Here is a 26,048-nt window from a genome sequence, read left to right as displayed (position 1 = left end):
TTTTTGTTTATTAGCATTACTGAAGTAACATTAGATAAGAAGAAAATACTAGTAATGTTTCACTAGTAGCTGCAAATAAAATTTATTTTGTCTTTGCAGCAGGAAAATTAGTAAAACTTAGTAACATGCAGTTTATTCTTTCAGAAACTGATTTTTTTCTCCCAATTTAGAAACTATTTTTTTCCAGTTTTAAAATCTGTGTCCCTTTGTCTATGAGTAATTTGCCATGTTGATTTGTAAATTAAATTTGTGATTAAGTAACAGATACCACAAAAAAAAACAAACACCTCAGTAATGGAAGCCAACAAACATTTTCAAACAGCACCTACTATCTGTTAATGCTTCTCTGATACATCTTGTCTACTTATTTCAGTATTCACCCGTAAGTGTGACATTTCAAAAGCTGAAAATACCAGTCCACATCTTTATTGTTATAGAACCAAATAAGTTTGAGAAGTCACCTACTATGTTGAGATACGTCTACTGAAAATATGAATTGTTTCCATGCAAAATAAAACAAGTTGGCATAAAATATCAACAACAATCTGACCTTTTTCACTTTATTTTAGGCATGTTTTCTACAACTTGACTGTGCTTTTTTGTTAACATTCAAAATAAATTTCAGGTTTTGCATTCTGAAACAAATAGAATGTAGTATGGTTGCTCTTGCAAATATGACTGATTATGCTAAAAGTTTTCCATGGAATTTAGTGATGGCTGATCCTACCCAATTATTGAATTGGCAGAGTCTCCTTACTTGAATTTCTATCTAAGGCCTATTCATAGTTTAACTGAGAAATTTATCATTTTTGTAAATTCACATAAAAAGTTTTTATGCTAGCAAGTAGGTAAATATAAAAAGGCTTTAATCATACAGTCCTTCCTTAAGGAATAAAAATGTCATCTGACTAGGTCCATCAGTATGTTAAAACTGTACAGCTGTAAACACATACTCGTATAAAGGTGGACAAAAGAAGACAACTTCATGAATTTTTCAACACTTTATTAGTTTTTTTGTTAGTTAAAAAAAAAAAATTAAAAATCAGAGCCTGAAATATTCAATGCAGATACAAACCAACTTGTGGTTGAACTGAGATTACCAATTCAATACAGTATTTGTTAATACTACAAAGACATCCAGCCATGTGTGAATCCCAGTCTGACAAATAACTGGATCTCCAAATGCTAACACATGAGAATCTCTTGAATACGATCCCTTCTTACTTCTTTGTAGTCTGGCTCATCATTAACAATGCAAGTGTGATCCTCTCTCAGCTTTATCTTCCAGCTTTTCTGAATAGCCCATTCTTCAGTTCCTGTTCTCCAGCAATGCTGATTTTCTACCTATTTCTATCTATACTGCAATTAGTTCCAGTTGTATTAATATAGTAAAATTAGGACATATCTTTTTGCTATAGATTATCCTGTCCCAAGACACTTTTTTATCCCTTTTCATGTTTTCCTTGATTTTCTTCCTCCTCTCCATTTAGAGGAATTAATGATGGTCTTTTCCAAACTCCTGTTGTTATCACCTGGTTCAGAATGGTAATTAGGCCTATCAGCCTGATCCCACAGGGCCACTATTTCAGCTGAGCAAGCAGACCTCTTTTGAAAGAGCTCCCTTTCAAGGAAAGTAAACAGACCTGTTTAAACAGTCCCCTTTCAAGGAATTCTTCCTTCAAACATCTCAAAATCCTCCTAATAATCTTGAGAACCATACAGTCTTCATTATTTTTACAAAGATGAGAATAACTCATTAGAGTTTACCTCAGCCTCTGTTTTTTTAAATGCCTTTTCTACTTAGCTTGGCATAGTCATCTTCAACCTGTTTCACCAGAATTGTTACCACTTATCCTGATGCAAAGAAAAGCCAGCAGACTGTATGCCAATGTCAACAGGATGTTTTTACCCCAAGTTTACATTCCAGATTCTGGAAAGCTACACAGACTTACTTTAAGATTTATTCTCATATATGGCCTCTCTATTTTTATTAAGGGTTGACAGTCCTAGAGGTTCTGGATGTTTAGCTGAATCTCTCATCTCTCTCTCATTCTTTTTCCTGTTTTAGATCACTAAGTCTTCTAATCTTTTTTCCAGTCACCTGTACGTCATCGCTTTCCTTTCTGGATTTCATTTTTTCGTTATCTCCATCATCCATTTCTCTTGTGCAGTTAGTTTCTTACATTGATTCTCCATATTTTCTTCCCATGGGCTTTATTTGCTCATTTTTCAAATACCATTGACTGCCTCTTCCATTGCTAAATAAATTCTGTAACCATGAAGCTAGGAAGGAAACTCTTTCCCTGAAGTACTGTGCACAAGCCGAGATTTTTCTCCTTGATTTTGTTTGGTGCATGCCTGATTCCTTTTCTGTCCACCTTCCATCACATCTGTAAACTCTTCCTACACTTTCCCTCGGAGGCACACTGCCCTTAAATATTCTCTGTTATTTCTAATGAGTGGCAGTGTATGCAGCAATACTTTCCCTCATTCTTTTCCCTACTTACTATTACCCACATTCCATTTCTGTGTCATGCCCCTGCTATAACCACCAGGGTAATTGTCAAAATCTTCTCTTCTTACTCCTAATATTCAGGAAATAAAAGCAGTAATTTTGACCAACTTCTCCATTTCTTTCTCTTTGCTTGCTTTTGTGTCTGGCTGGATATTTTTTTACTTAAAAAAACCCCAAACATATCCAAAACCCAAACCAAATGAACCAACCAACCAAAAACAAACAAAAAAAAAAACCAACACCAAAACCTAAAAAGAAAATCAAAACAAAAAGCCCCCAAGCAAACAACCCCAAAACTTTCTGCCTAGGTCATCTTTCTTCCCTCCCATAGAATCTGCTAAGTGTGCACCACTTGTGATCCATGTCAGGCAGCATTCCCCTCTGCCCAAGTGCATAAAGTAGCATCACATTTTAAACTGGGATTCCTTTACAGAAATGGATTTCCAAAGGCATGGATAATGTAAACCTCACAGTTAAGCCTGAGACACAACAGTCAAACAACCTACTACTGAACTATTAGCACTTCGTTAGAAAAGCAGTCAAGTTTAAAAATTAGGAGTGTTTTCCTCTTCTTAGAACACATGTGGCCTAGCAGACTCTCCTTTAATTTGAGTGCACTGTTTGCACAGGGTAGGAAACAGTTAAAAATAAAAAAACATGGGATTGCTCAAATAACAGTTTTAATACGTCTACATACTTCTCTATATTTCAGGTTGATTTACCCAGAATGTCATCGGCTAGTTGTATTAAACTGTGCGAAATACTCGTCTGTTGGATAATTTGAATATTCTTCTTCTTTAAGATAAATGTTCCTGGCAATAAATTAAAAAAAAAATGCAGTTAGTAAATTTTTTCTCATTATGATATATAGAAGTAACCTGAGAAACTTGAAGATGTTATGCATAAACACTCATAAATGATTATAAAATTCAGAACTAATAATGGAATTCAATAAACTAGGTCTTTCCCTCCAAAATGTATGCCACATCTCAATATAGGAAACTTCTTTCAATCCTAAAATAACCTTTGAAAAATCTCACAGTGAAAAAATAAATTAACACAATTACGAATTTTGCTTTCATAAGAAGAAAGCAGCAGGTACTGGAAATTCTTTTGTAAAACCAATGTATGCATGCATTTTGGGGAAAAAAGAAACAACCAAACAAAATCAAAACCAGAGAAGACTGAATCACCTGGAGTTTTTTTTCCTTCACGTATTATCTTCCTCCTTTCCCATTACAGCAGACACAAGACCTGTCCACCAAGGCATGTCCAGCTCTTAGCTAAAGAATCGCACAGTTTTGTCATACACAAATGGAAAAGCTCCATTTTGTTCCGGGCTATCAAAAACTGGCAGTTCTACTGATGCCCATCCTTTTTTGTTTCAGAAAACAAAGGCAAATTTAAGAAATACATACTGTTTTACACCTGATAAATAAACTTCCTACATAGACAACTGTATTTATTCTCTGTTTTGCTATCTACATAAACCATCTGTTGTCAGTGGAACACTTTTAAGAATTCCAACTATTAATTCATACATGTAAGTCAGTAAAAATCATAAGCTACTCTTTGAAGACTATTTAAATAGTACTGAAAACCACACTTAAGCTGAATTGTTCTTTTTTTCCTTTCAAGTATAAAGTTGTAACAAGAGTATTAAAAAAGTTACAATCAATACAAGTGAAAAAGCTCTTTGAAAGCCAAGGTACTGTGTTAACGGTAAAGAATTTTATTTGAAAAGAAGAAAACTCCTCTGGTACCTACTTTGATTTCTGCTCCTGAGACATGTCTGCATTCATGTTATCTAAAGCTCGGCGCCGTTCCCGATTCTGTCGTTGTAGATGCCGCTCTAAAATCAGCTGCGCTCTTGCAGTGTGTATTCTTTGCCTGTCCCATTCAGCATCAACTCGGCGTTCCTCCTGGTTTCGTCTCTTCAGGAATGAAAAAAAAATGCTTAATTTTCTCTTTGTTCAAAGATGAAACAGTATATATAAAGGCTGATTGGTATATTCCTCACAAACTTGCTTGCCTTTACTGAACACTAGGGGTAGCATTTGAAATAGGAAGAAAAAGCACTTCCAAGCTAGGTGGGAGCTCATGCATTATGTGGAAGTAGGATACTGCAGATGAGAAAGCCATCCTTTTCTAGGGAGCAAGACAGACTCCTACCTCTGCACAAGAAAATTAGGGTTTGCTGCCTAGCAGAAGTTAATCAATCAGTAGTCCTCTCTAATGTATGACGTCTCTCAAAAAACCCAGAGCAGCAAGACAGGTTGGTTTGTGTTTTTTTTTAAAGTTTTTATTAGCAAGAGTTGTAACTTCTTGAGGTCAGAAGTTAGTAGACATCAGTATGGTTTGTAATACAGCTAACATGGTGTAATAACTGAGCCACCGATGCCAGATGAGTAGACCCAAATTGTTTTCCTCTGCCCCTGTTACACTATCACTTCCTCACTTCTTGTCTGACATCATACTGAACTGATTCAAGAAACCAGGCTGCAAAAAACTCCCTTTTCTTGGAGGGGCTCATTTTCTGCTAGCTTAACTGCTTGAATGGGCTTACTTTAGGGTCACAGGAAAGCCAGGAAAACAACTCCCTTATCTTCATCGTTAAATTACAGCACTAGATAAGACATAGTGCAGCATAGGGCACTTTAGGGATTAAGAAATCAAAAATCAACAGCTACATATTAGCTGTTATGAATCCAGCCTCTGCACTCAATGTCTTATCTAGCAGTAGCTTCCTACTTCACAATACCTAGGCCTGTATGCTCATGTCTGCACAGGAACAATAGGTTTCTTCATTTTGACTGCCTGCTTCCATTCACCTTTAGAGCAGCAATTTTTTGGCAATATTTAGTTTTTCTCTTGTAATTCTATCCCAGAGCATGGCTCACAGTCGTGTGGGACAGTAGAAAAGAAATTCTTTCACATTTATGAACTTTTAAGACTGTGAAAAGTGCATGAGCAGTATCATTGGACCTGCTCTATTTGTCTTGCTTGAGCACCCCTGAGCCCCTGAGCATGAGAACACTGCTCTGGTCTGCCCTGCCTTCAGCCACTGCTCATGGCTCTTCACCTATGGAGCAGCCCACTCCTCTCATTCCTTGTAGGCAGCTCATGCAGTCTCGTCCACTCCTGAGCTGCACCATGAAGCCTAGTCTCGGGCTGTGAAAGAATTTTCTCCTCAGCTAAGCCACCACAGAACATGTCCTAAGATCGCCAGGTCCCTTCACTCTGGGCTGCACAGCAACCTTCCTCCCAGCACAACTCCAGTGCTCCAGCCCACTTCTGATACTCCATGACATTTCCCAGCCGCTTCAGAGACACTGTGTTCAGTTTCATTTGGGTAAAATTCATCTCAAAGGAAAATAGTCTTACAATGGGACACACAGGGCAAGCAATAATATTTTCTTCTACAAACATTGTCTATTATTACAACCAGGAATACAGAATGTGCAAGTAAGCTTAAATACCAGTTTCTCCAGAACTTGTTGCTGTTGAGTATCACGGATTGCCCTCAGCTGATCCTGATTCATTCCCTTCCATCGATCTGTGATCACACGATGTGTGCCAAAGGAACTGATTGCTTGGTCAGGATTTTCAGAAAGTAGGTCTCCTTGAAGGAGGCTGGAAATTTCATTCATGTCATCTTTCATTTTTTGATACTTTTCCAACTTCTTTTTCTCAGCTAGTTCAGCAGCCTAGAGTGAGTGAGAGAAGTAAGAGTTTTTCCAAGAAGGAAACAAAGGCATCAACAAAGTCAGCACTTCATAACAGGTTTCTTTCCAACTTGCATACAGTTGTCAATAGCATCACTATGATTATGGTACTACTGGCTAAGATCAAAAAATCTAATGGCATACATTTCTTCTGTATTGTCGTATCACAAATAGCAAGTAATTTGGGGAGAAATAATTTTGGTTTTTAAGAAAAGACAGGATTAATAAAAAATAATTTCACATTTACCGACAAGCAAATACCAGTTTGGATATTTGGAGGCCAGACACAATATGGAAAAAATTTATGATAAAAGTTCACAAACTTGAATCAGTGGCCTTGAAAGTCTCACCTCTGTGCCTGGCAAAATCTTGGAGCAGATTTTCCTGAAGGGCATGCTAAGGCACATGAAAAACAACAAGGTGCTAGGTAACAGCCAGCATGGGGGAAATCCCGCCTGACCAAATTGGTGGCCTTCTATGACGGGGCTACAGAACTGATGGACAGGGGTAGAGCAGCTGATGTCATCTACCTGGACTTGTGCAAAATGTTTGACACTGTCCCACACGACATCCTTGGCTCTAAATCAGAGAGAGATTAATTTGATAGGTGGACCACTCAGTGGATAAAGAACTGGCTGGATAGCCACACGCAAAGAGTTGTGGTCAATGGCTCAATGTCTGGCTGGAGACCAGCAACGAGTGGTGTCCCTCAGGGATCGGTGTTGGGACTGGTCTTGTTCAACATCTTCGTTGCTGACATGGACAGTGGGATTGAGTGAGCCCTCAGCAAGTTTGCTGATGACACCAAGCTGTGTGTTTCGGTTGACACCCTGGAGGGAAGGAATGCCATCCAGAGTGACCTTGACACACTTGTGAGGTGGGCTGATGCCAACCTCATGAAGTTTAACCATGCCAAGTGCAAGGTCCTACGCCTGGGTCGGAGCAATCCCAGGCACAGCTACAGGTTGGGCAAAGAAGAGATTCAGAGCAGCCCTGCGGAGAAGAACTTGGGGGTGTTGGTCGATGAGAAACTTAACATGAGCCTGCAGCATGTGCACACAGCCCACAAAGCCAACCGCATCCTGGGCCGCATCAAAAGGAGCGTGACCAGCAGGTCGAAAGAGGTGATCCTGCCCCTCTACTCTGCTCTCATGAGACCTCACTTGGAGTATTGTGTGCAGTTCTGGTGTCCTCAACATGGACATGGAGCTGTTGGAACAGGTCCAGAGGAGGGCCACGAGGATGACTTGGGACTGAAGCACCTCTGTATGAAGACAGGCTGAGAAAGTTGGGGCTGTTCAGCCTGGAGAAGGCTCTGTGGAGATCTCATAGCAGCCTTCCAGTATCTGAAGGGGGCCTAAAAGGATGCTGGGCAGGGAATCTTCAGTAGGAACTGTAGTGACAGGACAAGGGCTAACAGGTTAAAATTTAAACAGCGGGAGTTTAGATTGGATATAAGGAAGAAGTTCTTTACTGTGAGGGTGGTGAGGCACTGGAATGGGTTGCCCAAGATTTTTTGAATGCTCCATCCCTGGCGGTGTCCCTGCCCATGACAGGGGGATTGAAACTAGATGATCTTAAGGTCCTTTCCAACCCTAACTATTCTATGATTCTATATTAGATATTAAATCTATGTGAAGAGTATGGTTAAGCACTCAGAACATCCAAACAGAAAAGTGATGTCTATGTGAAGCCTGAAGAGGCAGCCTTGAATCTGTTCTCTTTGCCGACAGAAAATGCAAACTTGAATGATGATCTGTAGTACCAGAAATCACAATATGCACTTCCTATGGAAAACACTGTCCCTAATGACCACTATGAGTTCATAGCCTCCTATTCAGAGGAAGTTTTCCCCTTGGCAAAACTCCAGAAACCAAATATGGTGATTTTACTTTAAATTACCTTCCAAAGAAGAATTTGATTAAGTAAACTAATTTGAAGTACAGTGACAATATATATGCATCATCCATTTCTAATCATGTCTCATTCTTCTGTAATGCATGAGGTAAACCATCTGGAAAAATGTATGGTGCTCGCTTCCATCTGGACAGCAGACAGCTAATCTCCTCTTTGCCAGGGCTCAAAAAGCACAGGTTACCAGACCTGTGTCTCACATACGTAGCTTCACACATTTACCTTGACTGTAACAGATCAGTGAATACCTCTCTCTCCAAGTTTGCCCAAGATTATCTCATGCTCTGTTAAAAAAAAAAAAAAAATCACTGGCTTGAGAATACTCACTGTATGAGTTAAATACAACAGCTGTCCACTTTTCTTGCCAATTAGCAGTTCACTGTTTGGCATACACACTTAGGAAATGGATGAGGACAAATGAAAAATTAAGGCTTAGGCATCAAGAAGTCACAGTAGGTAAAAATAGCGTTCTGTGGCATATAGGTGAAGTTGAAAAACAGTAGGCAGAGTAACTAGAAGAGATAAACAAACATTATGGAGTAGAACCCTCAGCAAGCACACTGATCTATGCCACCAGAGGAGACTGCTGACCTGGCTTTCTCTCTACATTTATATTTACAGACTTTGAGTTTGGATGACAGGAGTTGTCCCAGGCATCAAGCCTGAATAGTCAAAGTGTGACTTCTATTTGTTCCATGCCAACATGCACAACCTGTCAGGGACCGTTCAGAAGAAGAAATAACAAATAACACCGAGAACTGTATCCTAGATTAATAAATTTGATGGCTGAAAACAGCCTTGTGGTTTCCATTAAAATAACAAAAGTATCTGATGCACAAAGAAACTAATAAAAGATACATCTATTATTTTTAGAAGTATAAATTACCTAAGCCACAACTGCAACTTCAATGATGCAGAAAACCTCATACTTAAAAATACTTAACAGCCATCTAATAGGAACATACACTTTGGAGCAGGAAAATAAAATGTCTACTTTTAGACAAGTGGAAAAACAAGCAAGTAAAATTTCAAGTGGCAAAGCATCAACTTCAGATCTAATAATTACTGGCTCTGCCATCATAACATGGAATAATACCTTGGAAACTAAAGGCCATGTTTTCGTCTCATTGAAGTCAGTGAGTATATTTTTTTACCAGAACTTTAAAGCTACACTTTTAAACCAAAATGTGTTTCCCTGAAGTTGGGTTTTTCCTCCAGAAGAGTCGATAATAACTTGAGAGGAACTACAACATTACAGCTTCCAAGAAAAAAACAAAACCCTCAAAGATTTTCAATCATCCAATATTTTGGGAACATGGAACCAGAACATAGGGGTATGTACTTGTAGCTTATTAATACTATGAAACAAGCAATTATTTTTAGTTCTGAAAACATTCCAGAGTAAATGACACTTAAAGTAATTTTGGATAGACCTTACAGAATTATTGACCCTGAAACTGAAAATGTATAATTTTTATTTAGATCATTTTAATGCACTTTGATCTAGCAATAGATCAAAAAAAAAAAGCATTGACACATTGTAACCCTAACCTTCTCAGTAAGAGGAAAAGCCTAAAATTTCTGAACTGCCTGGAAATCTTACTGGAGGAAACTCTCAGCTGTACACATAGCCATGACACCACAAACAAAAGATTTTAAACTCAGAAAATGTATCAGATTTCACTTTTCAAGTGGAATCCCTGATAAAATATAATCCACTGGCGTAGCATGGAAAGAAAACAAAACAAAACCAAAGAGATGCACAAATACACACTCATTTATTTTAATTTATGATCCAACATTATACATCTTCCCTACTACTAAACGCTTCCTTTTGCTGTTAGATTCAAGTCATAAAGTAAAAGAAGAAATGCACATAGAAGAATTAACAGGAATTCACATGCTTGTAACAACACCAAGCCATAGAATTATAGAATAGTTAGGGTTGGAAATGACCTTAAGATCATCTAGTTCCAACACCCCTGCCATGGGCAGGGACACCTCACACTAAACCATTTCACCCAAGGCTCTGTCCAACCTGGCCTTGAACGCTGCCAGGGATGGACCATTCACAACTTCTTGGGCAACCCATTCCAGTGCCTCACCACCCTCACAGCAAAGAACTTCTTCCTTATATCCAATCTAAACTCCCACTGTTTAAATTTTAACCTGTTAGCCCTTGTCCTGTCACTACAGTTCCTACTGAAGATTCCCTGCCCAGCATCCTTTTAGGCCCCCTTCAGATACTGGAAGGCTGCTATGAGGTCTCCACACAGCCTTCTCTTCTCCAGGCTCAACAGCCCCAACTTTCTCAGCCTGTCTTCATACAGAGGTGCTCCAGTCCCCAGTCATCCTTGTGGCCCTCCTCTGGACTTGTTCCAACAGCTCCATGTCCATGTTGAGGACACCAGAACTGCACACAATACTCCAAGTGAGGTCTCATGAGAGCAGAGTAGAGGGGCAGGATCACCTCTTTCGACCTGCTGGTCACGCTCCTTTTGATGCGGCCCAGGATGCGGTTGGCTTTGTGGGCTGTGAGCGCACACTGCCGGCTCATGTTAAGTTTCTCATCAACCAACACGCCCAAGTCCTTCTCCACAGGGCTGCTCTGAATCTCTTCTCTGCCCAACCTCAGTCTCAGTTGTGTGAGGAATTAACTGCTGCCAACACTGGACTAAAGGAACACACGGCTTCTGAAGTGCTTTTCACAGAATCATTAGGGTTGGAAGGGACCTCAGGAGACTGACCATCCAGTCCAAGCCCCCTGCCAAGGCAGGGCCACCTAGAGCAGGTTACATAGGAAGGTGTCCAGGCGTGTTTTGAATTTCTCCAGAAAGAAAAAGCACAAAGATCACAGATGACCAGAGTGACCTCTCCGGGATCTTAGGCACTTGTGAAAGAGTATTATTAATCTGTGTAGTAAATACAATTCCTTTGTATTTACTATACATAGACATGACATACTATACATGACATAGACATATTACATGAGATACTTATCTCATAGCAGCGAATTGCACATCCAGCACATTCAACCTAGGAATTTTGCTTAGCAAGGTCTGTTAAAAAATCAGTATGTGCACTATTTTCCCTCATGCCTGAAAATGTGATAAAAGTTGAAATAATGATGATTCTAGACAGTGACTATGAAGAATAGGATAAAAGTGATAAAAGATATTTGCACACCACACTTCAAAGAATGACAATAAGTTCCCATTCTTATTCTGTGTTTAGGCATTCAAATATTTCATTTCAACTGAAAAAAATGCTCTAGAGTTAATGCAAATACATAATTTACTCAAAGCCTGAAAAAAACAAAACAAAACAATTGTTTCCCTGAAGTGGCTGCTGGCTTTTAATGTGTTAATAACAGTGTAATGTTGAGTATATATGGAACCAGAATAATGCCATCAAATGTCTGTAATAACAACATTATCATAAAGTTATTAAGCTATTGTGGTATGCCCAGGAATAAATTCTAAGGACATATGGTCTATAAGACTGTTAACAAGTCTATAAATACAATGTCATTAAGAGATCCTCTGTAATAATATCCTCTCATTTTCTTAGCATTATCTACAAAGTGTCTTGGAAAGGATTCAAATCCTGTGCTATATAAACCAAAATGACTCTGATTTCAAGAACACAATCAGTGTATCTATCACTGTACTGCTAAACTGGGCATTTCCAAGTGTTATTATCCTTTCTGAAGAAACCCTTTCTGCAATGGTAAGATTCTGCTATGGAATCACATCAAAGGCAGTGAAAAATACACTTTCTAGTCAGGACTTCAGGTAGTCTTCCTTTCCGTTACCTAGCTTCCCAAATTAAAATGATTACTACTTCTTATGAATAATTTCAGCAGGAATAACTGACAGCTTAAGCTAGTAGAAGTCTTCTCTTATACCAAGGACAAAAGCATTATTGGTGTCCTGGTTAATACATACTTAGATGACAGAAAACCTGAGAAGAAGTATAACATTAATTTTCTAGAAACCACACACATATAAAATGTTCACAGTACAGGGTCCTTCACTACTGGGAAATATGGTACCAAATATATCAATTAATTGTCCTACTAACTAATTCAAGAAGAACAAAAAGAACCATTAAGATAAGCTTCTTAGCAAAAAAGTCACTGGCAGTGGTACTATGTATGGAAGCTGAACCACTGTCACAGCGGACAGCAACATCAAATCTTGTACTGAAGCAGGCTGTGAAGAACTGAGATACCTTCACCCATCTGCTGGGATTTTTCACTAACTGACTAGCAGATTGGCTAAACCATGTTTCTCCTGGTGTACATCACTTGCTGTGTTTTATGTTTTGTTTGTTTTGCCTTTTTTTTTTTTTTTTTGGTTGGTTGGTTGGGTTTGTTGTGTTGTGGGTTTTTTTATTTATTTTTAAATATTTTATTCTTTACACCCCCTAAAGATACTGGCAACTGTAAGGTCTACAGAGGATGGCCATGGAGACAGTGGCTGATCCAAAGTCAAATTCTAGGAAATTTCTTCCTCTCTGAAGATGCACTCCCATACTAGACTTTATCCAAATTACAATAACTGAAGACTGCCTTAGAAAGGGTAGTGTTACTTTCTCCCCTCCTTTACTGTCACCTCAGACTGTGCATTCACACCTCCCAGTCAGATCTAGCAGTCACACATTCTAGACCAGTTAATTTTCTTTTGGATTTGAGAAATGATCCAACACATCCTGAAGCTTCATAATCACAATCCTGAAGCAGATCAATTGGAAGAGACAGAGAAGAAAAAAATGAATGAAACTCAGAGAACAGGAAAAAGGAGTTCCTCTCTTGGCAGCCACCAACAGCTAAGGCAGATATGTGTATAGCAAAATGCAGTCTGAGACTGCACCCTCAAGAGGTTAAGGTCTTCAAACTGGCTGCTCAGAATGCTGAAACTGCTGGAGACTCCCGTTCAATACACTTGAGGTCAGATACAGAGATTTATCCTGTGGAGCGCATTCTCAGGCTGAATGCCTTAGTTTCCTGTCATGGGAAAAAGATGCATAGAAAATCCCTTCATAACATAGCTTTCTCTTAAAGTCAACATCACTGAAAGGCCTGGCAACCTGAAACCTCTGGTTTCTATGTTTCAATAAGAAGCAACAGGAGACTGTTGCCCTAACCTCTACTATCACACCCTTATACTAGAAAAAAACAGACCAAGACTTTTGAATATATTTAAAATGCACACCAGTTGTGTAGAATGTATATGCCCATACATTAAAACACATACCACACACAGACCTACCACCCTATCCCCAAACCATATCACAAATTCAGGAATTTTTCCATGGAATCAATTTATGTGACAACAATTATTTGGGATACTACTGCTACCCTAAATGTACCAGCCACTTAGGGTACTTTTGCAGCTATTCATATAAAATACTGTTCAGTAGCCACGACTTCAAGCAGCAAAAGCCTTTTCAATTACCATATGCCAAATGTTCCCTAAAAGGCTCAAGCAACACTTACACTTGCATGCTTATATACTTAAACAAAAAGATACTGTAGTTGATGTGGGTAATTTTAATATGGCTTATTTTGACGTGACCAAATAAATTTAAAGCTAAGTCACACCAAATACAGTTTAACCAAATTAAAAGCCTCCATGTAGCCCTCTGAGCTGTGCATATAATCTGCACATAAAAAAAAATGAAATATATCTTTGCAGTAAGGTAAAGAACTGAGGCATGACAGGTAATGGTACTAAGACAGATAAAAGTTCATGTCCTGTTTCAACAGGTTCCAAAACATGCTTGGTAAACAAGCAAGAGACGTGCACAAATATCAAGGAATAAGTGCCAAAAACAGTGGCTGAGGGGAATTAACTTCAATAAAGACAAAAAACCCTACTGGTAGCAATGGGTCCAAGCAGAAAGAAAAGCAGGCAGACACAGCTAAGATAATCTGACAACTGATATAAAACAAGAAGGAAGGATGGGAGGCTTTTGCTGTTTTGCTCAGTTTACAGACTGGAAGTCCCTGAAAGACTGGGGAGCTATTGCTGCCTTCTAGTCAGGAAGCTGAGAACTTGGAGAATTTTGACAGAGGGTAAGTAGCCAGACAATAGCTAGATCCTTGGAGGGGACAAAGCAACCTTGGTAGTTAGCTGCTAAGAACCTCTGTGAAAATACCATTACTCATTGTACTCTTGCACATCTTAGTTTACTTCTGTCTCCACTTAAAAAAAAAACACAACAAAACCAACCAACCCAACACTAATTTACCTGGCTTCTGTTGAAATCTTTAGTAGCTGCACAAACAGCACGCCTGTTTTCTTCTTCTTTCTGTTGTTGCTCCATAGTCTTTTGATCAAGTGCAATCCTGTATTTGTCATGAAGATCATCTAAATTAGATTAGAATTAAATTTAGTCAATATTCTTGGACATAATGTGCTAGAGAAGTAAGCCAATATAAGAGAGAGAGGGAGACAGACAGGGGAGTTCCAGGCATCGTAGGCTGAATTACATAGGATTTCCAAATCCTACCACCAAAGCTTTCCATCTTGGAATTTCAGATGACTCATTAAGTCATTATGTAACCCATCTTGTCTTAACAGTATAGAAGTTAAAATGAAAAAGTATGATAAGTACTGCAGAAAAAAATGTTTCACGACAAGCTAGAAAATTTGGTACTATTTGGTCTGCTATAGAACAGTAAAAACTGGACAATTTGGTCTGATGAAGTAAACATACCATCTGGCATGCAAAATACAGATGATTTTTCAGCATGCTCCAATACATCATTTGAGGCATGAAACAGAAATGAAATATTACAATCACATGTTATTAAATATAGACTTCTTAAGTGTGATAACTGAATACATTACAGCTTGTGAAGTAAAAACTGCTGCAGTATTTCTAAAAGTTAAATACTGAATACACTAAAATACTGCTATGTCAGACTGACACAATGGGCTAAACCATATTTTTGTCAGATACATCAGAATTTCAGAAAAAGGAGATTAAAACCTCATTATCTTCCTTTGTTACCTGCAAATTTTTGATCAGCTAATGCATTCTTTAAGTCTTTCTGTTGCTGAAGAGACCACTCTCTTAACTGCTCCTTTTGAAATTTCATCCTCTGATCATAGTTTAAATCTTCACCCAAAAACTTCTGCAAGCCAGATACAGTACATCGAGGATCATCGTCTGAAACTCGAGCAGGTCTGTCCTTCTTTAGGGCTTGCGGATCATTCAGGTCAAATTCACGCCTCGTTTCTGGCTTCTGCAAATTCTTCTGAAACTCACTGACAGCCTTATTTATGTTTCTGATATCATTTTTATGTCGTTTTTCTAACATACACATGATCTTGTAATTTTGCTTCATTTCATTAGCTAGAGAAAAACAAACCCAATGAAAACACAACTCTTAGAATTGTACATGTAAAACGGAAAAATAAAATTTTGAAGAGGAATAAATAGTATCTAAGTCTTCAAACTTTTATACCTTAGGAAAGAGTACTTCATCTATGAGTACCAGCCCAGCAAACACTCCAATGCTAGTTAACATCTACTTTCAACATACTTTCATTTTTTTAGGTATCAATTCTCTTATTAATGCTACAATGAAATATATGCTTGTGAAGCAAAGACAACAGTAAGAACTTCTAGAACTGTGAGGTTTCATTTGAATAAAACTTGTAGTAACTCATGAAATGGACTGTATGGTAATTCTTCCCATTTACTTTAAGTTTATGGTCACAACTGAGATAATACTTTTGGGCTCCAAATAAAAGGAATACAGATAGTTGTTTCATAGTTCAAATCATTTTTCTAACATCGCACTAAAATAATTAACAGGCACCAACAGTTTTTGAACGGCTTAATAGCTCTTGCTCATTTAACCTACATAATTTAGTTTGAAAGAAAAACAATCTCATGCTAGCCATTTTAGCCATTTAAATATAATTCACAAGAAAAGATCATTTCCTCTGTTGACAGACTACATATTGGTTCCGGCAGTTTCCTAGGAGTCTGTCTGACAGGTATTCTGCCAGGAAAATCACAAGCAGCCCTTGAAGTACAGCATGGAAATTGGCAGCTCCATTCTAGCTCTTCTTGGAACCCACAGAGACCTCAGTCTGTGGGACCTTTTCACATGATATCCCAGGAAAGCATTCCAAACACAGAGGGCCCCAAAGGGTTTTGAGGTCAGGGGACACGTATGAAATATTTGCATATCTGTGTGCTCTGACTTAACAAAGACTCCTACGTACAGCCTTGTTGTACATGACTTCTAGTAAGAATAATCTATAGAGAATTCTATACAGTCTGTATATTCTACTGAAGAATGGGCAGACAGAACACAGACTTACTCTGCAAGAAAGCAATCAAACAAATTTGCCACTACTGTTCTGAGAACAGTAGTAAGTTGTTTTTTTAATCCTCCCATATCTTCAGGTCTCTAAACAATGTATTTGACAATCACTAGTGTTTTAAAAGAAAACACTGAAAATTCCAGCCCATGAGGAAACGTATACCAGTTTAATCATCTCAATATAAATTTCAAGATACTGAGGAAAACACATGTTTTACCAATACAAATATATGAACTTAAATAGGACTACACATTACAGAATTCCCTTTGTATGTCTGAATTTAGAGAAAAGCCCACAAATTTGCCTTTTTTATATATATATATATCTATCTACCTATATATGTATCTTGATTGATATAGCAAGATTCAAGGAGAGAGGCTCCATTTGGAAATAAATATGGCAGCTGGAAATATATGAAGGCAAAAAGAAAGCAGGAAACAGATGTTATATTACATTTATCAATTCACAGAAATATCACTGTATCTATGAATATACCAAGTTCTTCATTTCGTGCTTTTTCAGCTGCTTCTTGAATTTTCCTCTCCTTAACCTGGGTATCCAGTGCATCTTTATCAACCTATTAAAATGAAAAAAAAAAAAGCAGCTCTGAAAGAGATGCTAGGATTGAACAATTACAGGCACTGTCAAGCTACACTGATTCACAGTTGCACAAGATAGATACAAAGGCACTACCAACGGGGCGTATACACAACACTATTTAATGTGAGTGACATAAAAAGAAAACACAGAAGCAGTAATATTCCTGTTTGCTTGCTTCACTTTAATAATGACAGGCATATTCTTGCACCAAATGAGAATTAAATACCATATTTACATGATATATAGATCTATAAGCATTTTAAGCTGCATTACTGAGAATATGTTTTCCCCATTATAACTGGCATTTTTACTTCTTCTTGTTGTTCTTTTGATTATAAAGCGGGTAAGCATTTTGACAGTCAAGATGACAGGAAGGTGTAATAGTTCAGATCTGAAAAAAATACAGGTGGTTCACTAAAAGCACTTTGGAAAAATAATGGGGAACAGAAAAGAAATTTTCTAATTTGATAGAGCTGCCATGTAGTTTCCTGTAGTTGCCAAAACACAACACCGGGTGCCATTTCAGATACATGCAGGCATCTACAATGACCCAATAGGTGGGGTACGGAATATTCACATCCCTGGACAGCTGTACCTGGAACAAAGCATAATACCCTAAATCGTACCATCAAACAGCAGCAGCCATCTACATTTTAGGCAAAAGAATCAGTATCTGTATTTGTTGACAAAGGTGGTAAATTAATAAGCAGAAACCTGGATTTTATTTCTTCTTTTTTTTTTTTTCTAAACTGGTCAAGTTACCTTTTGTCAACAAACAATGACAATTCTCCAAGAATATTTTGATAGTCTTTGCCTAAAACTGTTGAGATCAAGACAGTAAGGCCTAACCAGATTATGGCTGAAAATGCACATTGTTAATGCTGTAAAGGACTACCGATGATACCAATTAGGAAAAGAATTCTACAGAGTATCATTGTCCAAAACCAATGGTGTAGTAGGTATTAAGTATCAACTCATTTAGAGGTCTAATTTCAGAAACTAAGCTTTCAGTATAACTATAGGGAACATTGTGAAGAGAAATTCAATACGACTTCATTAGTAGTTTCTGGCAATGTGCAGGAATTCAATGTATTCACTTCTGTGTGCAAGTTTAGCTATGCCGTCAGCTCTCTCCCATTTGAACAGCTTTCACTTAGTAAGAACACAACCCTAAACCAACTATTCCTAGTCACATAAATCTGCAGGTTTAACTTTTAAACATTAAAATAACTAATCCCTTACTACAAACAGATTGAAGCAGCTAATTTCTAGGGTACTTGTATTTATGCATAACAGTTCATCTATAAATGGAAAATAAATTTTCACTTGGACTACTTATCTGAACTCTTTGAGGAAATGAGTGAGAGATTGAGGATAAATTATTAAATCTGCAAGTGAAGAGGGTGGCACCTTACTTTTACAATTATCAGATGAGGAAACAGATACAGAGGTCAAGGTAATAATAAAACTAGCAATAATCAAGAAAAAAAACCCTAATATCCTGGTTCCCATTTTCTTTTCCAGTCAGTATATCATCTCATGCTTTTAAACTACTCAATCTTTGCTTACGGATTTGTGGTGTCTAAGTCAACTATTGTTTTGATTTTTTGTCAGAGACAGCCGCCCAGCTAAACTTGTGAGAAAGAGAAAGCAAAGAAGCTAAAACCACACTGGAAATAATAATAGCGTGTCTCCAGATAAACTTGTTGACTTTTCATACTTTGGACTTGGCCCAACTTCAAAGCACTTCTTCTGTCAGCAGTCATTTTTCAGCCAATGAATAAGGTACATCAAATGATGTTAATAAAAATATTTACTAAATTTTTCCAATGGGCTCTCCTTGATTTCAGATGTTTGTATCATGTAAACGGATATATCAAAACCTGTCTGATATGTTAGCTCTGTGAAAACCTTTAGGAAAGTCTTCAGATGGTGTACTTCAGTATTGCTCAATACACCAAGATACACTATTTCTTTTTCAGCTATTCCATTAGTTAAGAATTTATGGTTTATATTTAGTTTTTAAAGCTCTAGTAAAAACAAAAATACCAGAAATGTGTTTCCTGATGATGAAATTCAAACTATCTTACTATACTCACCTCACATTACTTGAAAAAAGGTTATTAGCTCCTTCCATTTATTGTTTATATGCGTGTGTAAGAATGCTGTACCAGGTGGCTGTGTCCTGTTCGTTAACTGGTAACTGCTATATTGCTCTGCAACTACGATGATCCTAGCACAAGCATGACAAGTACAAATCCAAGGTGCTGTCAGAGATAAAGTGAAGATATCTTTCCACTGACTTGAGACACATTTCCATACTTGAGACAAGATGGATCAAAATGACATCTGCTGCAATTCTACCAGTCCAAAGAAGTCAACAGACTAATTTTTACCAGTTCTACATTTCGTCCTATGCTACTTAATTCTACAGACAGAATCACAGAATCATTAGGGTTGGAAGGGATCTCTGGAGAGCATCTAGTCCAACAGCTCTGCCAAGGCAGGGTCACCTAGAACAAGTTACACACGAATGTATCCAGGTGGGTTCTGAATGTCTCCAGAGAAGTAGACAACCCTCCTGGGTAGCCTGTTCCAGTGCTCTGCTACCCTCAACATAAAGTTCTTCCTCATGTTGAGGAGAAACTTCTGGTGGTTTAGTTTATGGCTGTTGCTCCTCACCCTATCACTGGGCACCACTGAAAAAGAGTCTGGCACCGTCCTCCTGGCACCCACCTTTGAGATATTGATCTGCACTAATGAGACTCCCTCTCAGTCTGCTCTTCTCTAGACTAAACAGGCCCAGCTTCCACAATCTCTCCACTTAAGAGATGCTCCAGACCCCTGATCATCCTTGTGGTCCTCCACTGGACCCTCATCAGTAGCTCCTTGTTTTTCTTGTACTGAGGAGCCTAGCACTGGACACAGCACTCCAGATGTGGCATCACCAGGGTCAAGTAGAGGGGGAGGATCAGCTCCCTCGACCTACTGCCACACGCCTCCCAGTGCATCCCAGGATACTATTGTCCCTCCTGGCTGCATGGGCACACTGCTGACTTACAGTCAATTTATCGTCATCCACCAATACTCCCAGGTCCTTCTCAGCTGAACTGCTCTCCAGTAGGTCAGCCCCCAGCCTGTAGTGCTTCTTGGGGTTCTTCCTCCCCAGGTGCAGCACCCTACACCTGCCTTTGTTGAACCTCTTAGGTTTCTCTCTGCCCAATTCTCCAGCCTATCAAGGTCCCGCTAAATGGCAGCACAGCCTTCAGGTCTATCAGCCACTTCCCCCGGCTTTGTTATGATCAGCAAACTTTAGCCCTTCATCCAGGTCTGTCTTCAGACATTCAGACAGGCACTCTCTCTCACACACACAGTGACAGCTGCCAAAAATAACTGCCGACGATACCTAGACGACAACAACTCGATTTCACCAGCGACTTTTTTACAAGAGCCTCAGCCCTCTAAAAGTCGCAAAGAGGCGTTTGCTCCCCGTTTTCCTCCCTATCTGAGGCGCTGAGGTGGCGCGCGCTCCCGCCACCTGTTGGGGCGACCACTCTCCTCCCTCGCCCGGAGCCGGGGCCCCCACTCCCTCTGCTGCCCCCTCCTTTGCCCTGCCCTAGGGTTTACCCCCGCCTTAGACCGCTCTCCTCAGAACCATCCCTCCCCGCGGTGCCGCGGTCGGGACCCAGCCCTCACCCCTATGGTCCGGACTCGAGCGTTGAAGATGCGGCTCTGCCGCTGCAGCTCCAGCTGCCGCCGCCGCTCTAGGGCAGCGGCCTCCTGCCGCTCTTGCTGCAGCACCAGCTTGCTCATGGTGCCGAGAGTGCGCGCGTGTCCCCGCACGGCCGGCAGCGAAGCGCGGCCGGGAGAACAACACACGGGGTCGCGATGGGAACGGCGGCTCCGCCCCCTCGAGGCTGCGAGCACGAGGCGTTGGGGGCGCGGCGTCGGTGGTGGCGGCTGAGGGGAGGCGTGTGGGGGTATGGGGGAATTGAGGGCAGAGTGCACGCGGAGGGGATTTTCCTTCTCCCGGAAGATAAACCAGTAAAATACACTGGTTGAGTGTTTAAGGCTTGGGGTTGGTGTGGAAAAGCGCTGGAGCTAAGGGTTTCAGCTCCTCGCCCCTTGCTGTTGCAGCGATGGGTTACCTCAAGCTGCTGGTGATGAAGGATTTCAAGTCGTGGCGGGGGCAGCAGGTTATCGGCCCCTTCATGAAGTTCAGCTGCATTATCGGGCCGAATGGATCAGGTAGCAGCGTGTGTCTCTGCGGGGGGCTGTTTCTCCAGTGTAGCCATAAGGATTGAGGTTTCAGTCGGGGGCTCTTACCACAGGCCTCATGGGGAGGAAACAGTAGGAGTTCAGGTGCAGGCACAGGAATAGGGCCAGCATGGCTGCACTGAATGGCGGAGGTGGTTACAGCTTGCTTGTTGAGGAATAGAGTTGCAGGGCTTGGTGAAGGAGAAGTAAAGGCTCATGGGCCTGCTTAAAATCCCTTTACATGCACCCAAGGGGATGGTAGCCCAATCAAAATTTTGAAGGCTTTTGATCTGCCATTACTTCTTCAACTGGAATTACAGATTTTTTTCCAGCATGGAGGGGCAGAGGTGGAGTGGTTAAAGGAACTTGATTAAAGGAATTTTAGGTTTTAGTTGCCTTCTCTTTTCACCCCTTGTAGAATGAGCTGTTTTGAAACAGTGCCCCATGGCTTTGCCACTCCAAATTGTAGTTTGACTTACTAAGGCCACTTAAAGATGGTTTACTTCAATACTTTAGGTTGTAAACTGTAGCAGTGGAAAGGTGCTGCTTTATTTGAGTCTGTGGGTTTTGCCATGTGAGTAAATGCCTCTGGGAAAGCGATAGTAGCTTTGTAAGATGGTAGCTGCTTTGTAGTTTAACCCACAAAAGCCATAGTTTTTACATGCGATTCCAGATCGTTATGGGGTTTTATATTATGTTTGCCAGAGAGCAGTATGGTAGGAGGTGAACATTGTCGTAACAGAGAGCCAAAATGGGATTAGCATTTGGTCTTACTTTCTCCAGTCTGTTAATGAAATGTTATTTTATGAGTTAGGTATCTAGATACTGTTGTTTTTTCACTTGCCTACTTAAGTCAGACCTATAAATGTAACTGTTATTTAGAATTCTTATATTGTTTATCATCCTGTCCTCACTGTTCCATACTGGAAAGTCTCAAAATTATAGATACTTTTCCAGGTACACTTCCTGGTAAATCTAAATACGTTTCATAGATTAATCTGGGTGAAAAATTATGAATGTTGTGCTATCCCTGAATTGTGTATTTTATGCACCTATTGTCCCCTTAGTATGCTTCCTTTTATGACATTTTGGAGAATTAAATCAAAATGTTGCCAAGTAGCAAGGCTGAAAGCAGGAAATAATCAAGCTCTCAGCAGAAATGCTCAAGACTAAAGGGGGAAAACAGAGAATTAAATGAAGAGAATTTTTTGCCAAGGAATATCATCAGAGAACTTTGTTGCTGTGGTGAATTGATCTGGGAAAGTATTTGCGTTCTCTAGAACACTGGGGTTATGTTGGAAAAGTTGTTATGTGATAGTTTATGAAGCAAGCTTCAGTAACTGCATTACATAACGGAAAACAGAAAATCAGGATTACGATGTTGATCGCTCAGTTTAAGTAAAAACCTCTAGGGATGGATGCCTGTGTAAGAAAACTTTGTTCAACAGATCAGTTTTGTGATTATTTTTATTACAGACAGGCTTATCTGCTGCCAGTGTATTATTTCTTTATTATGTGTAATATTAATATTACATTAATTAGTAAAGACTTTTGCATTTATGTATGTGATTTTTAGTTGATTGTTAAATGTCTCCTTTAATTTCTGTCATGTCAAAGCATTTCTTTTATTATTATTATTTTTAGGTAAATCTAACATAATGGATGCTGTTAGTTTTGTGATATGCGAGAAGACGTCTAATTTGCGAGTTAAAAGTGTTCGAGAACTTATTCATGGAGCGCATGTTGGAAGACCAGTTTCTTCTACTGCTAGTGTGCAGATGGTATATTGTGAAGAAGATGGGGAAGAAAAAACATTTTCAAGAGTTATCCGTGGTAGGTAGTAGATTCTGTTGCACATACTTTCTTTTGTCTGATGTATAAAAAATGGAGACCAAGAATATTCAACTTTGAAGTTCAGATGCCTAATATTGTTGTGTATTTGGGTTGATTAAGCCCATGAGTATCATGATACTTCTTACAGTCCTTCAGTAGCATTTTGATAGCCAAGTGTTATAATTGAAAAAACATACTGAGGCAAAGTTAAAAAATTAAACAAGTGATTAATACAAGTTCTTTGCTCCATACTTTGATCTGTTGATATTCACTTGAAATATGTAGATGGTATAGGCTCTAAAAAATGGGATCTGACACCTTGCTGCAGGCATAAGCACTTAAGCATCTGTTCATACCTTTTGGAAGTATGCAACCAGAATTTTTATTGACATGACTAAGAGAGTAATTGAAATCTCTTTTATTCTTTAAGGAAATTGTATAGCTAAATTGTTTACTAGTTTATTTCATTTCCTATGGATTTTATGTTGTATTCATTTTTTAGTAATTTCTTTTTTCTTTCCATCTTTAGGTAATTGTTCTGAATTTCTTTTCAATAATAAGTCTATCAGCCGATCTGCTTACATATCTGAACTTGAAAAAATAGGCATACTTGTCAAAGCTAGGAATTGCCTGATTTTCCAGGTAAGCATTTAAGGTACTTTGTAAAGAAAAGAAGATCTTCCAAGATTATTTCATAGGAATACCTAGTTACCTGTTTGACAGAAAAGAGGGCAGCCTTAGATAATTTCAAGCCAATACATCTTTTCCTGACCTTGGCCAAGATTACATGACTACAAAATGGAATTAATGGGGGTTTGTGTGTACATGAGCACACTGGTAAGAAAGAAGCTAGTCTGGAAGAAATTAAGTACTTGTGTTATCAAGACTACATAAGAAAATGTGGTGCTCTATTTATAAATGTTTAGTATATTAAATTTTCAGAGTATTACAAATAAGAAAAGATAATTGTATCTTAAACCACTCCTGTTAGTTAAGATAATGAAAATTTATAGTAATTTTTGTAAGGATTGAAAATCCTGCTGGGTTAGTTCACAAGTATTTAACAATATATGTCAGAAATGCCATATACTTTAAATTAATATATTTCACATGATTGTCTTCCTTATAGTTGCTGAGGAAAATTCCCAAGGAAGAACTGAGTTTTTTTGCTTTTACAAAAACCCTCTATATGGATTCCTACTGTGAGAATGAGGGCATTTGCCCACTGTAGAAACAGAAAAAAAGTCACAAACCCTATTTCCTGTACTTCATTGAAAATAGTAACTCCTTCAGATCAGTGAAGATTTGAGTAGCTCATGCATGGGGAAATCTGTGCTATAACTTTGACAGTTATGTAATCTTGTAGTGCATTAATTTCAGCTGGCTTTTGAAATACTGGGAGGGTGTTAATTTTTTATTTAAAATGAGATTCAGTTCTTTGAAAGAGTCTAAGAAGATTTAATCTTGTCGTTCTGCATATTCATATGTTAGGTTGATTTAGTTTGAAGGTGTTTTTCATAGACCTTCTAAAGCCTCTCTTCTAAGACTTCTAGTGACATTGTAAAACATTTAGTTTTAAACAATGCTGCTTTTTTTTTTTTTTTTTCCAATTTGTTTTTAGGGAACAGTAGAATCGATTGCGATGAAGAAGCCACGGGAGAGAACTCAACTTTTTGAACAGATCAGTAATTCATGGGAATATGCTGAAGACTATGAACGAAAAAAGAAAAAAATGCAGCAAGCAGAAGAGGATGCACAGTTTAATTACAACAAGAAGAAAAGCATTGCAGCAGAACGCAAGCAAGCAAAGATAGAGAAACAGGAGGTAGCTCAAAGTTGTTCCCTTTTTACATGTTATTGGATTTTACATCTTTTTATGAACTTAAATATAGGTTTTCTTAAAAACAAAAATCTTGTGTTGTTTTTCAGCTAGTATTTGTTTCGGTATGGTACAATAAGTATGAAAGGGTACGGTAATATAATTAATATAAAATATGAAGTAAATGAAAGTGTAGGTTTTCCAGTCTAATTAAGTTCACTTACGTAATTTTTATGATTAGTGCACATTAGTGGAATACAGTTACTGGTATATCATCTTATATTACTTTGGACTCGAAATTAAACTGCTAATGATTAAAAATCCTATTTATAAACCGCAAATAAAATTTTTATGTTGGTAGGCAGAGCATTACCAGACACTTATCAAGGAACTGGACGAAGAAAAGATAGAGTTGCAGCTTTTCAGGCTTTATCACAATGAAAAAAACATTTACTTTCTGAAAAAGAGTTTGGATGAAAAGAGCATGGAGGCTAGTCTCAAAAAAGAGTCTCTTTCTACAGCAGAGGATGCATTTAGAGCCAAGAAGAAAAGGCTTGGTGTACTAAACAGAGACCAGCAGAACATGGAAAGAGAACTGAAGTAGGTTTTCTGATCACATTCTTTGACAGTTGAGCTAAAGCATAATTTGCAGTGGGAATTGTTTGACAAGCGTGCATTTCCTGTTACAGCAGTTGGGTGATATCCCATGTTATGGAATTCAGTTTGGAGCAGTTTACTAAAGTAATATCTAGACAGTGATTTAATTTTTTAATTCCACCACCATGCCCAGGTTGTCAGTAATGTCATCATATAAATACTTGTTTTCTATTGAATTTTTAGAAGGTTTTATTTCATTAAATTTCTGTTTTCAGTGGATATTGAAAAAAAAATCAACTGTGGGTATGTGACTGCAGTGACAACTGATAATTTGTTTGTGTGGTTGGAAGGGGGTTATTCCATTTCTTTTTTGTTGAGCTTTTGTTGGTTTGGATGTGGTTTGTGGTAGTTAACTGTTTTTTTTATTCTGGTTTTGTGGT

At 38.6% G+C, this 26,048-nt stretch overlaps 2 protein-coding genes across 5 annotated transcripts in view; one reads left to right on the top strand and one right to left on the bottom strand.

Moving 5' to 3' along the window:
* Window positions 1-988: 988 nt before the first annotated feature.
* On the bottom strand, window positions 989-20,983 carry RIBC2 (RIB43A domain with coiled-coils 2). Of its 3 annotated transcripts, XM_062634925.1 has the most exons (7): window positions 20,799-20,983; window positions 16,998-17,079; window positions 15,175-15,519; window positions 14,410-14,528; window positions 5,995-6,222; window positions 4,283-4,449; window positions 989-3,327 (listed from the first exon to the last, which is right to left on the bottom strand). In XM_062634925.1, the coding sequence occupies exons 1-7, from the start codon at window positions 20,913-20,915 to the stop codon at window positions 3,246-3,248; spliced, it is 1,140 nt and encodes a 379-aa protein (XP_062490909.1). In that variant the 5' UTR covers window positions 20,916-20,983; the 3' UTR covers window positions 989-3,245. The 3 variants fall into 3 exon arrangements, with proteins under 3 accessions (XP_062490909.1, XP_062490906.1, XP_062490907.1); XM_062634922.1 differs by lacking the exon at window positions 16,998-17,079 and having other exon boundaries at window positions 1,024-3,327; window positions 20,799-20,926; XM_062634923.1 differs by lacking the exon at window positions 20,799-20,983 and having other exon boundaries at window positions 1,024-3,327; window positions 16,956-17,054.
* Window positions 20,984-21,094: 111 nt separating this feature from the next.
* The window catches only part of SMC1B (structural maintenance of chromosomes 1B), a 34,190-nt gene continuing 29,236 nt past the window's right edge, over window positions 21,095-26,048 (top strand). For both annotated transcript variants that reach the window (XM_062634930.1, XM_062634929.1), the window contains exons 1-5: window positions 21,095-21,350; window positions 23,004-23,192; window positions 23,722-23,834; window positions 24,814-25,017; window positions 25,373-25,611. In XM_062634930.1, coding sequence (XP_062490914.1) covers window positions 21,242-21,350; window positions 23,004-23,192; window positions 23,722-23,834; window positions 24,814-25,017; window positions 25,373-25,611 — 854 coding nt within the window. In that variant the 5' untranslated portion in view covers window positions 21,095-21,241. The remainder of the gene's footprint in view (window positions 21,351-23,003; window positions 23,193-23,721; window positions 23,835-24,813; window positions 25,018-25,372; window positions 25,612-26,048) is intronic.

The sequence above is a fragment of the Pezoporus occidentalis genome, unplaced genomic scaffold, assembly GCF_034315485.1.
Source record: "Pezoporus occidentalis ecotype Australia unplaced genomic scaffold, CSIRO_AGI_Poc_V1 ctg44, whole genome shotgun sequence".
NCBI classification, from domain to species: Eukaryota; Metazoa; Chordata; class Aves; order Psittaciformes; family Psittacidae; genus Pezoporus; species Pezoporus occidentalis.
Note: the sequence above shows the minus strand (reverse complement) of the source record. Positions and strands in the feature narration are given on the sequence as shown.

What these genes read in the sequence shown, in the direction of transcription:
- RIBC2 (XM_062634925.1), bottom strand. Translation starts at nt 20,915, where the DNA reads ATGAGCAAGCTGGTGCTGCAGCAAGAGCGGCAGGAGGCCGCTGCCCTA. An exon ending in CTCGAGTCCGGACCATAGGG is followed by an intron (nt 17,080 to 20,798) that starts GTGAGGGCTGGG and finishes TCATTTTAATAG; the next exon opens with GTTGATAAAGATGCACTGGA. An exon ending in AGCTGATCAAAAATTTGCAG is followed by an intron (nt 14,529 to 15,174) that starts GTAACAAAGGAA and finishes AATCTAATTTAG; the next exon opens with ATGATCTTCATGACAAATAC.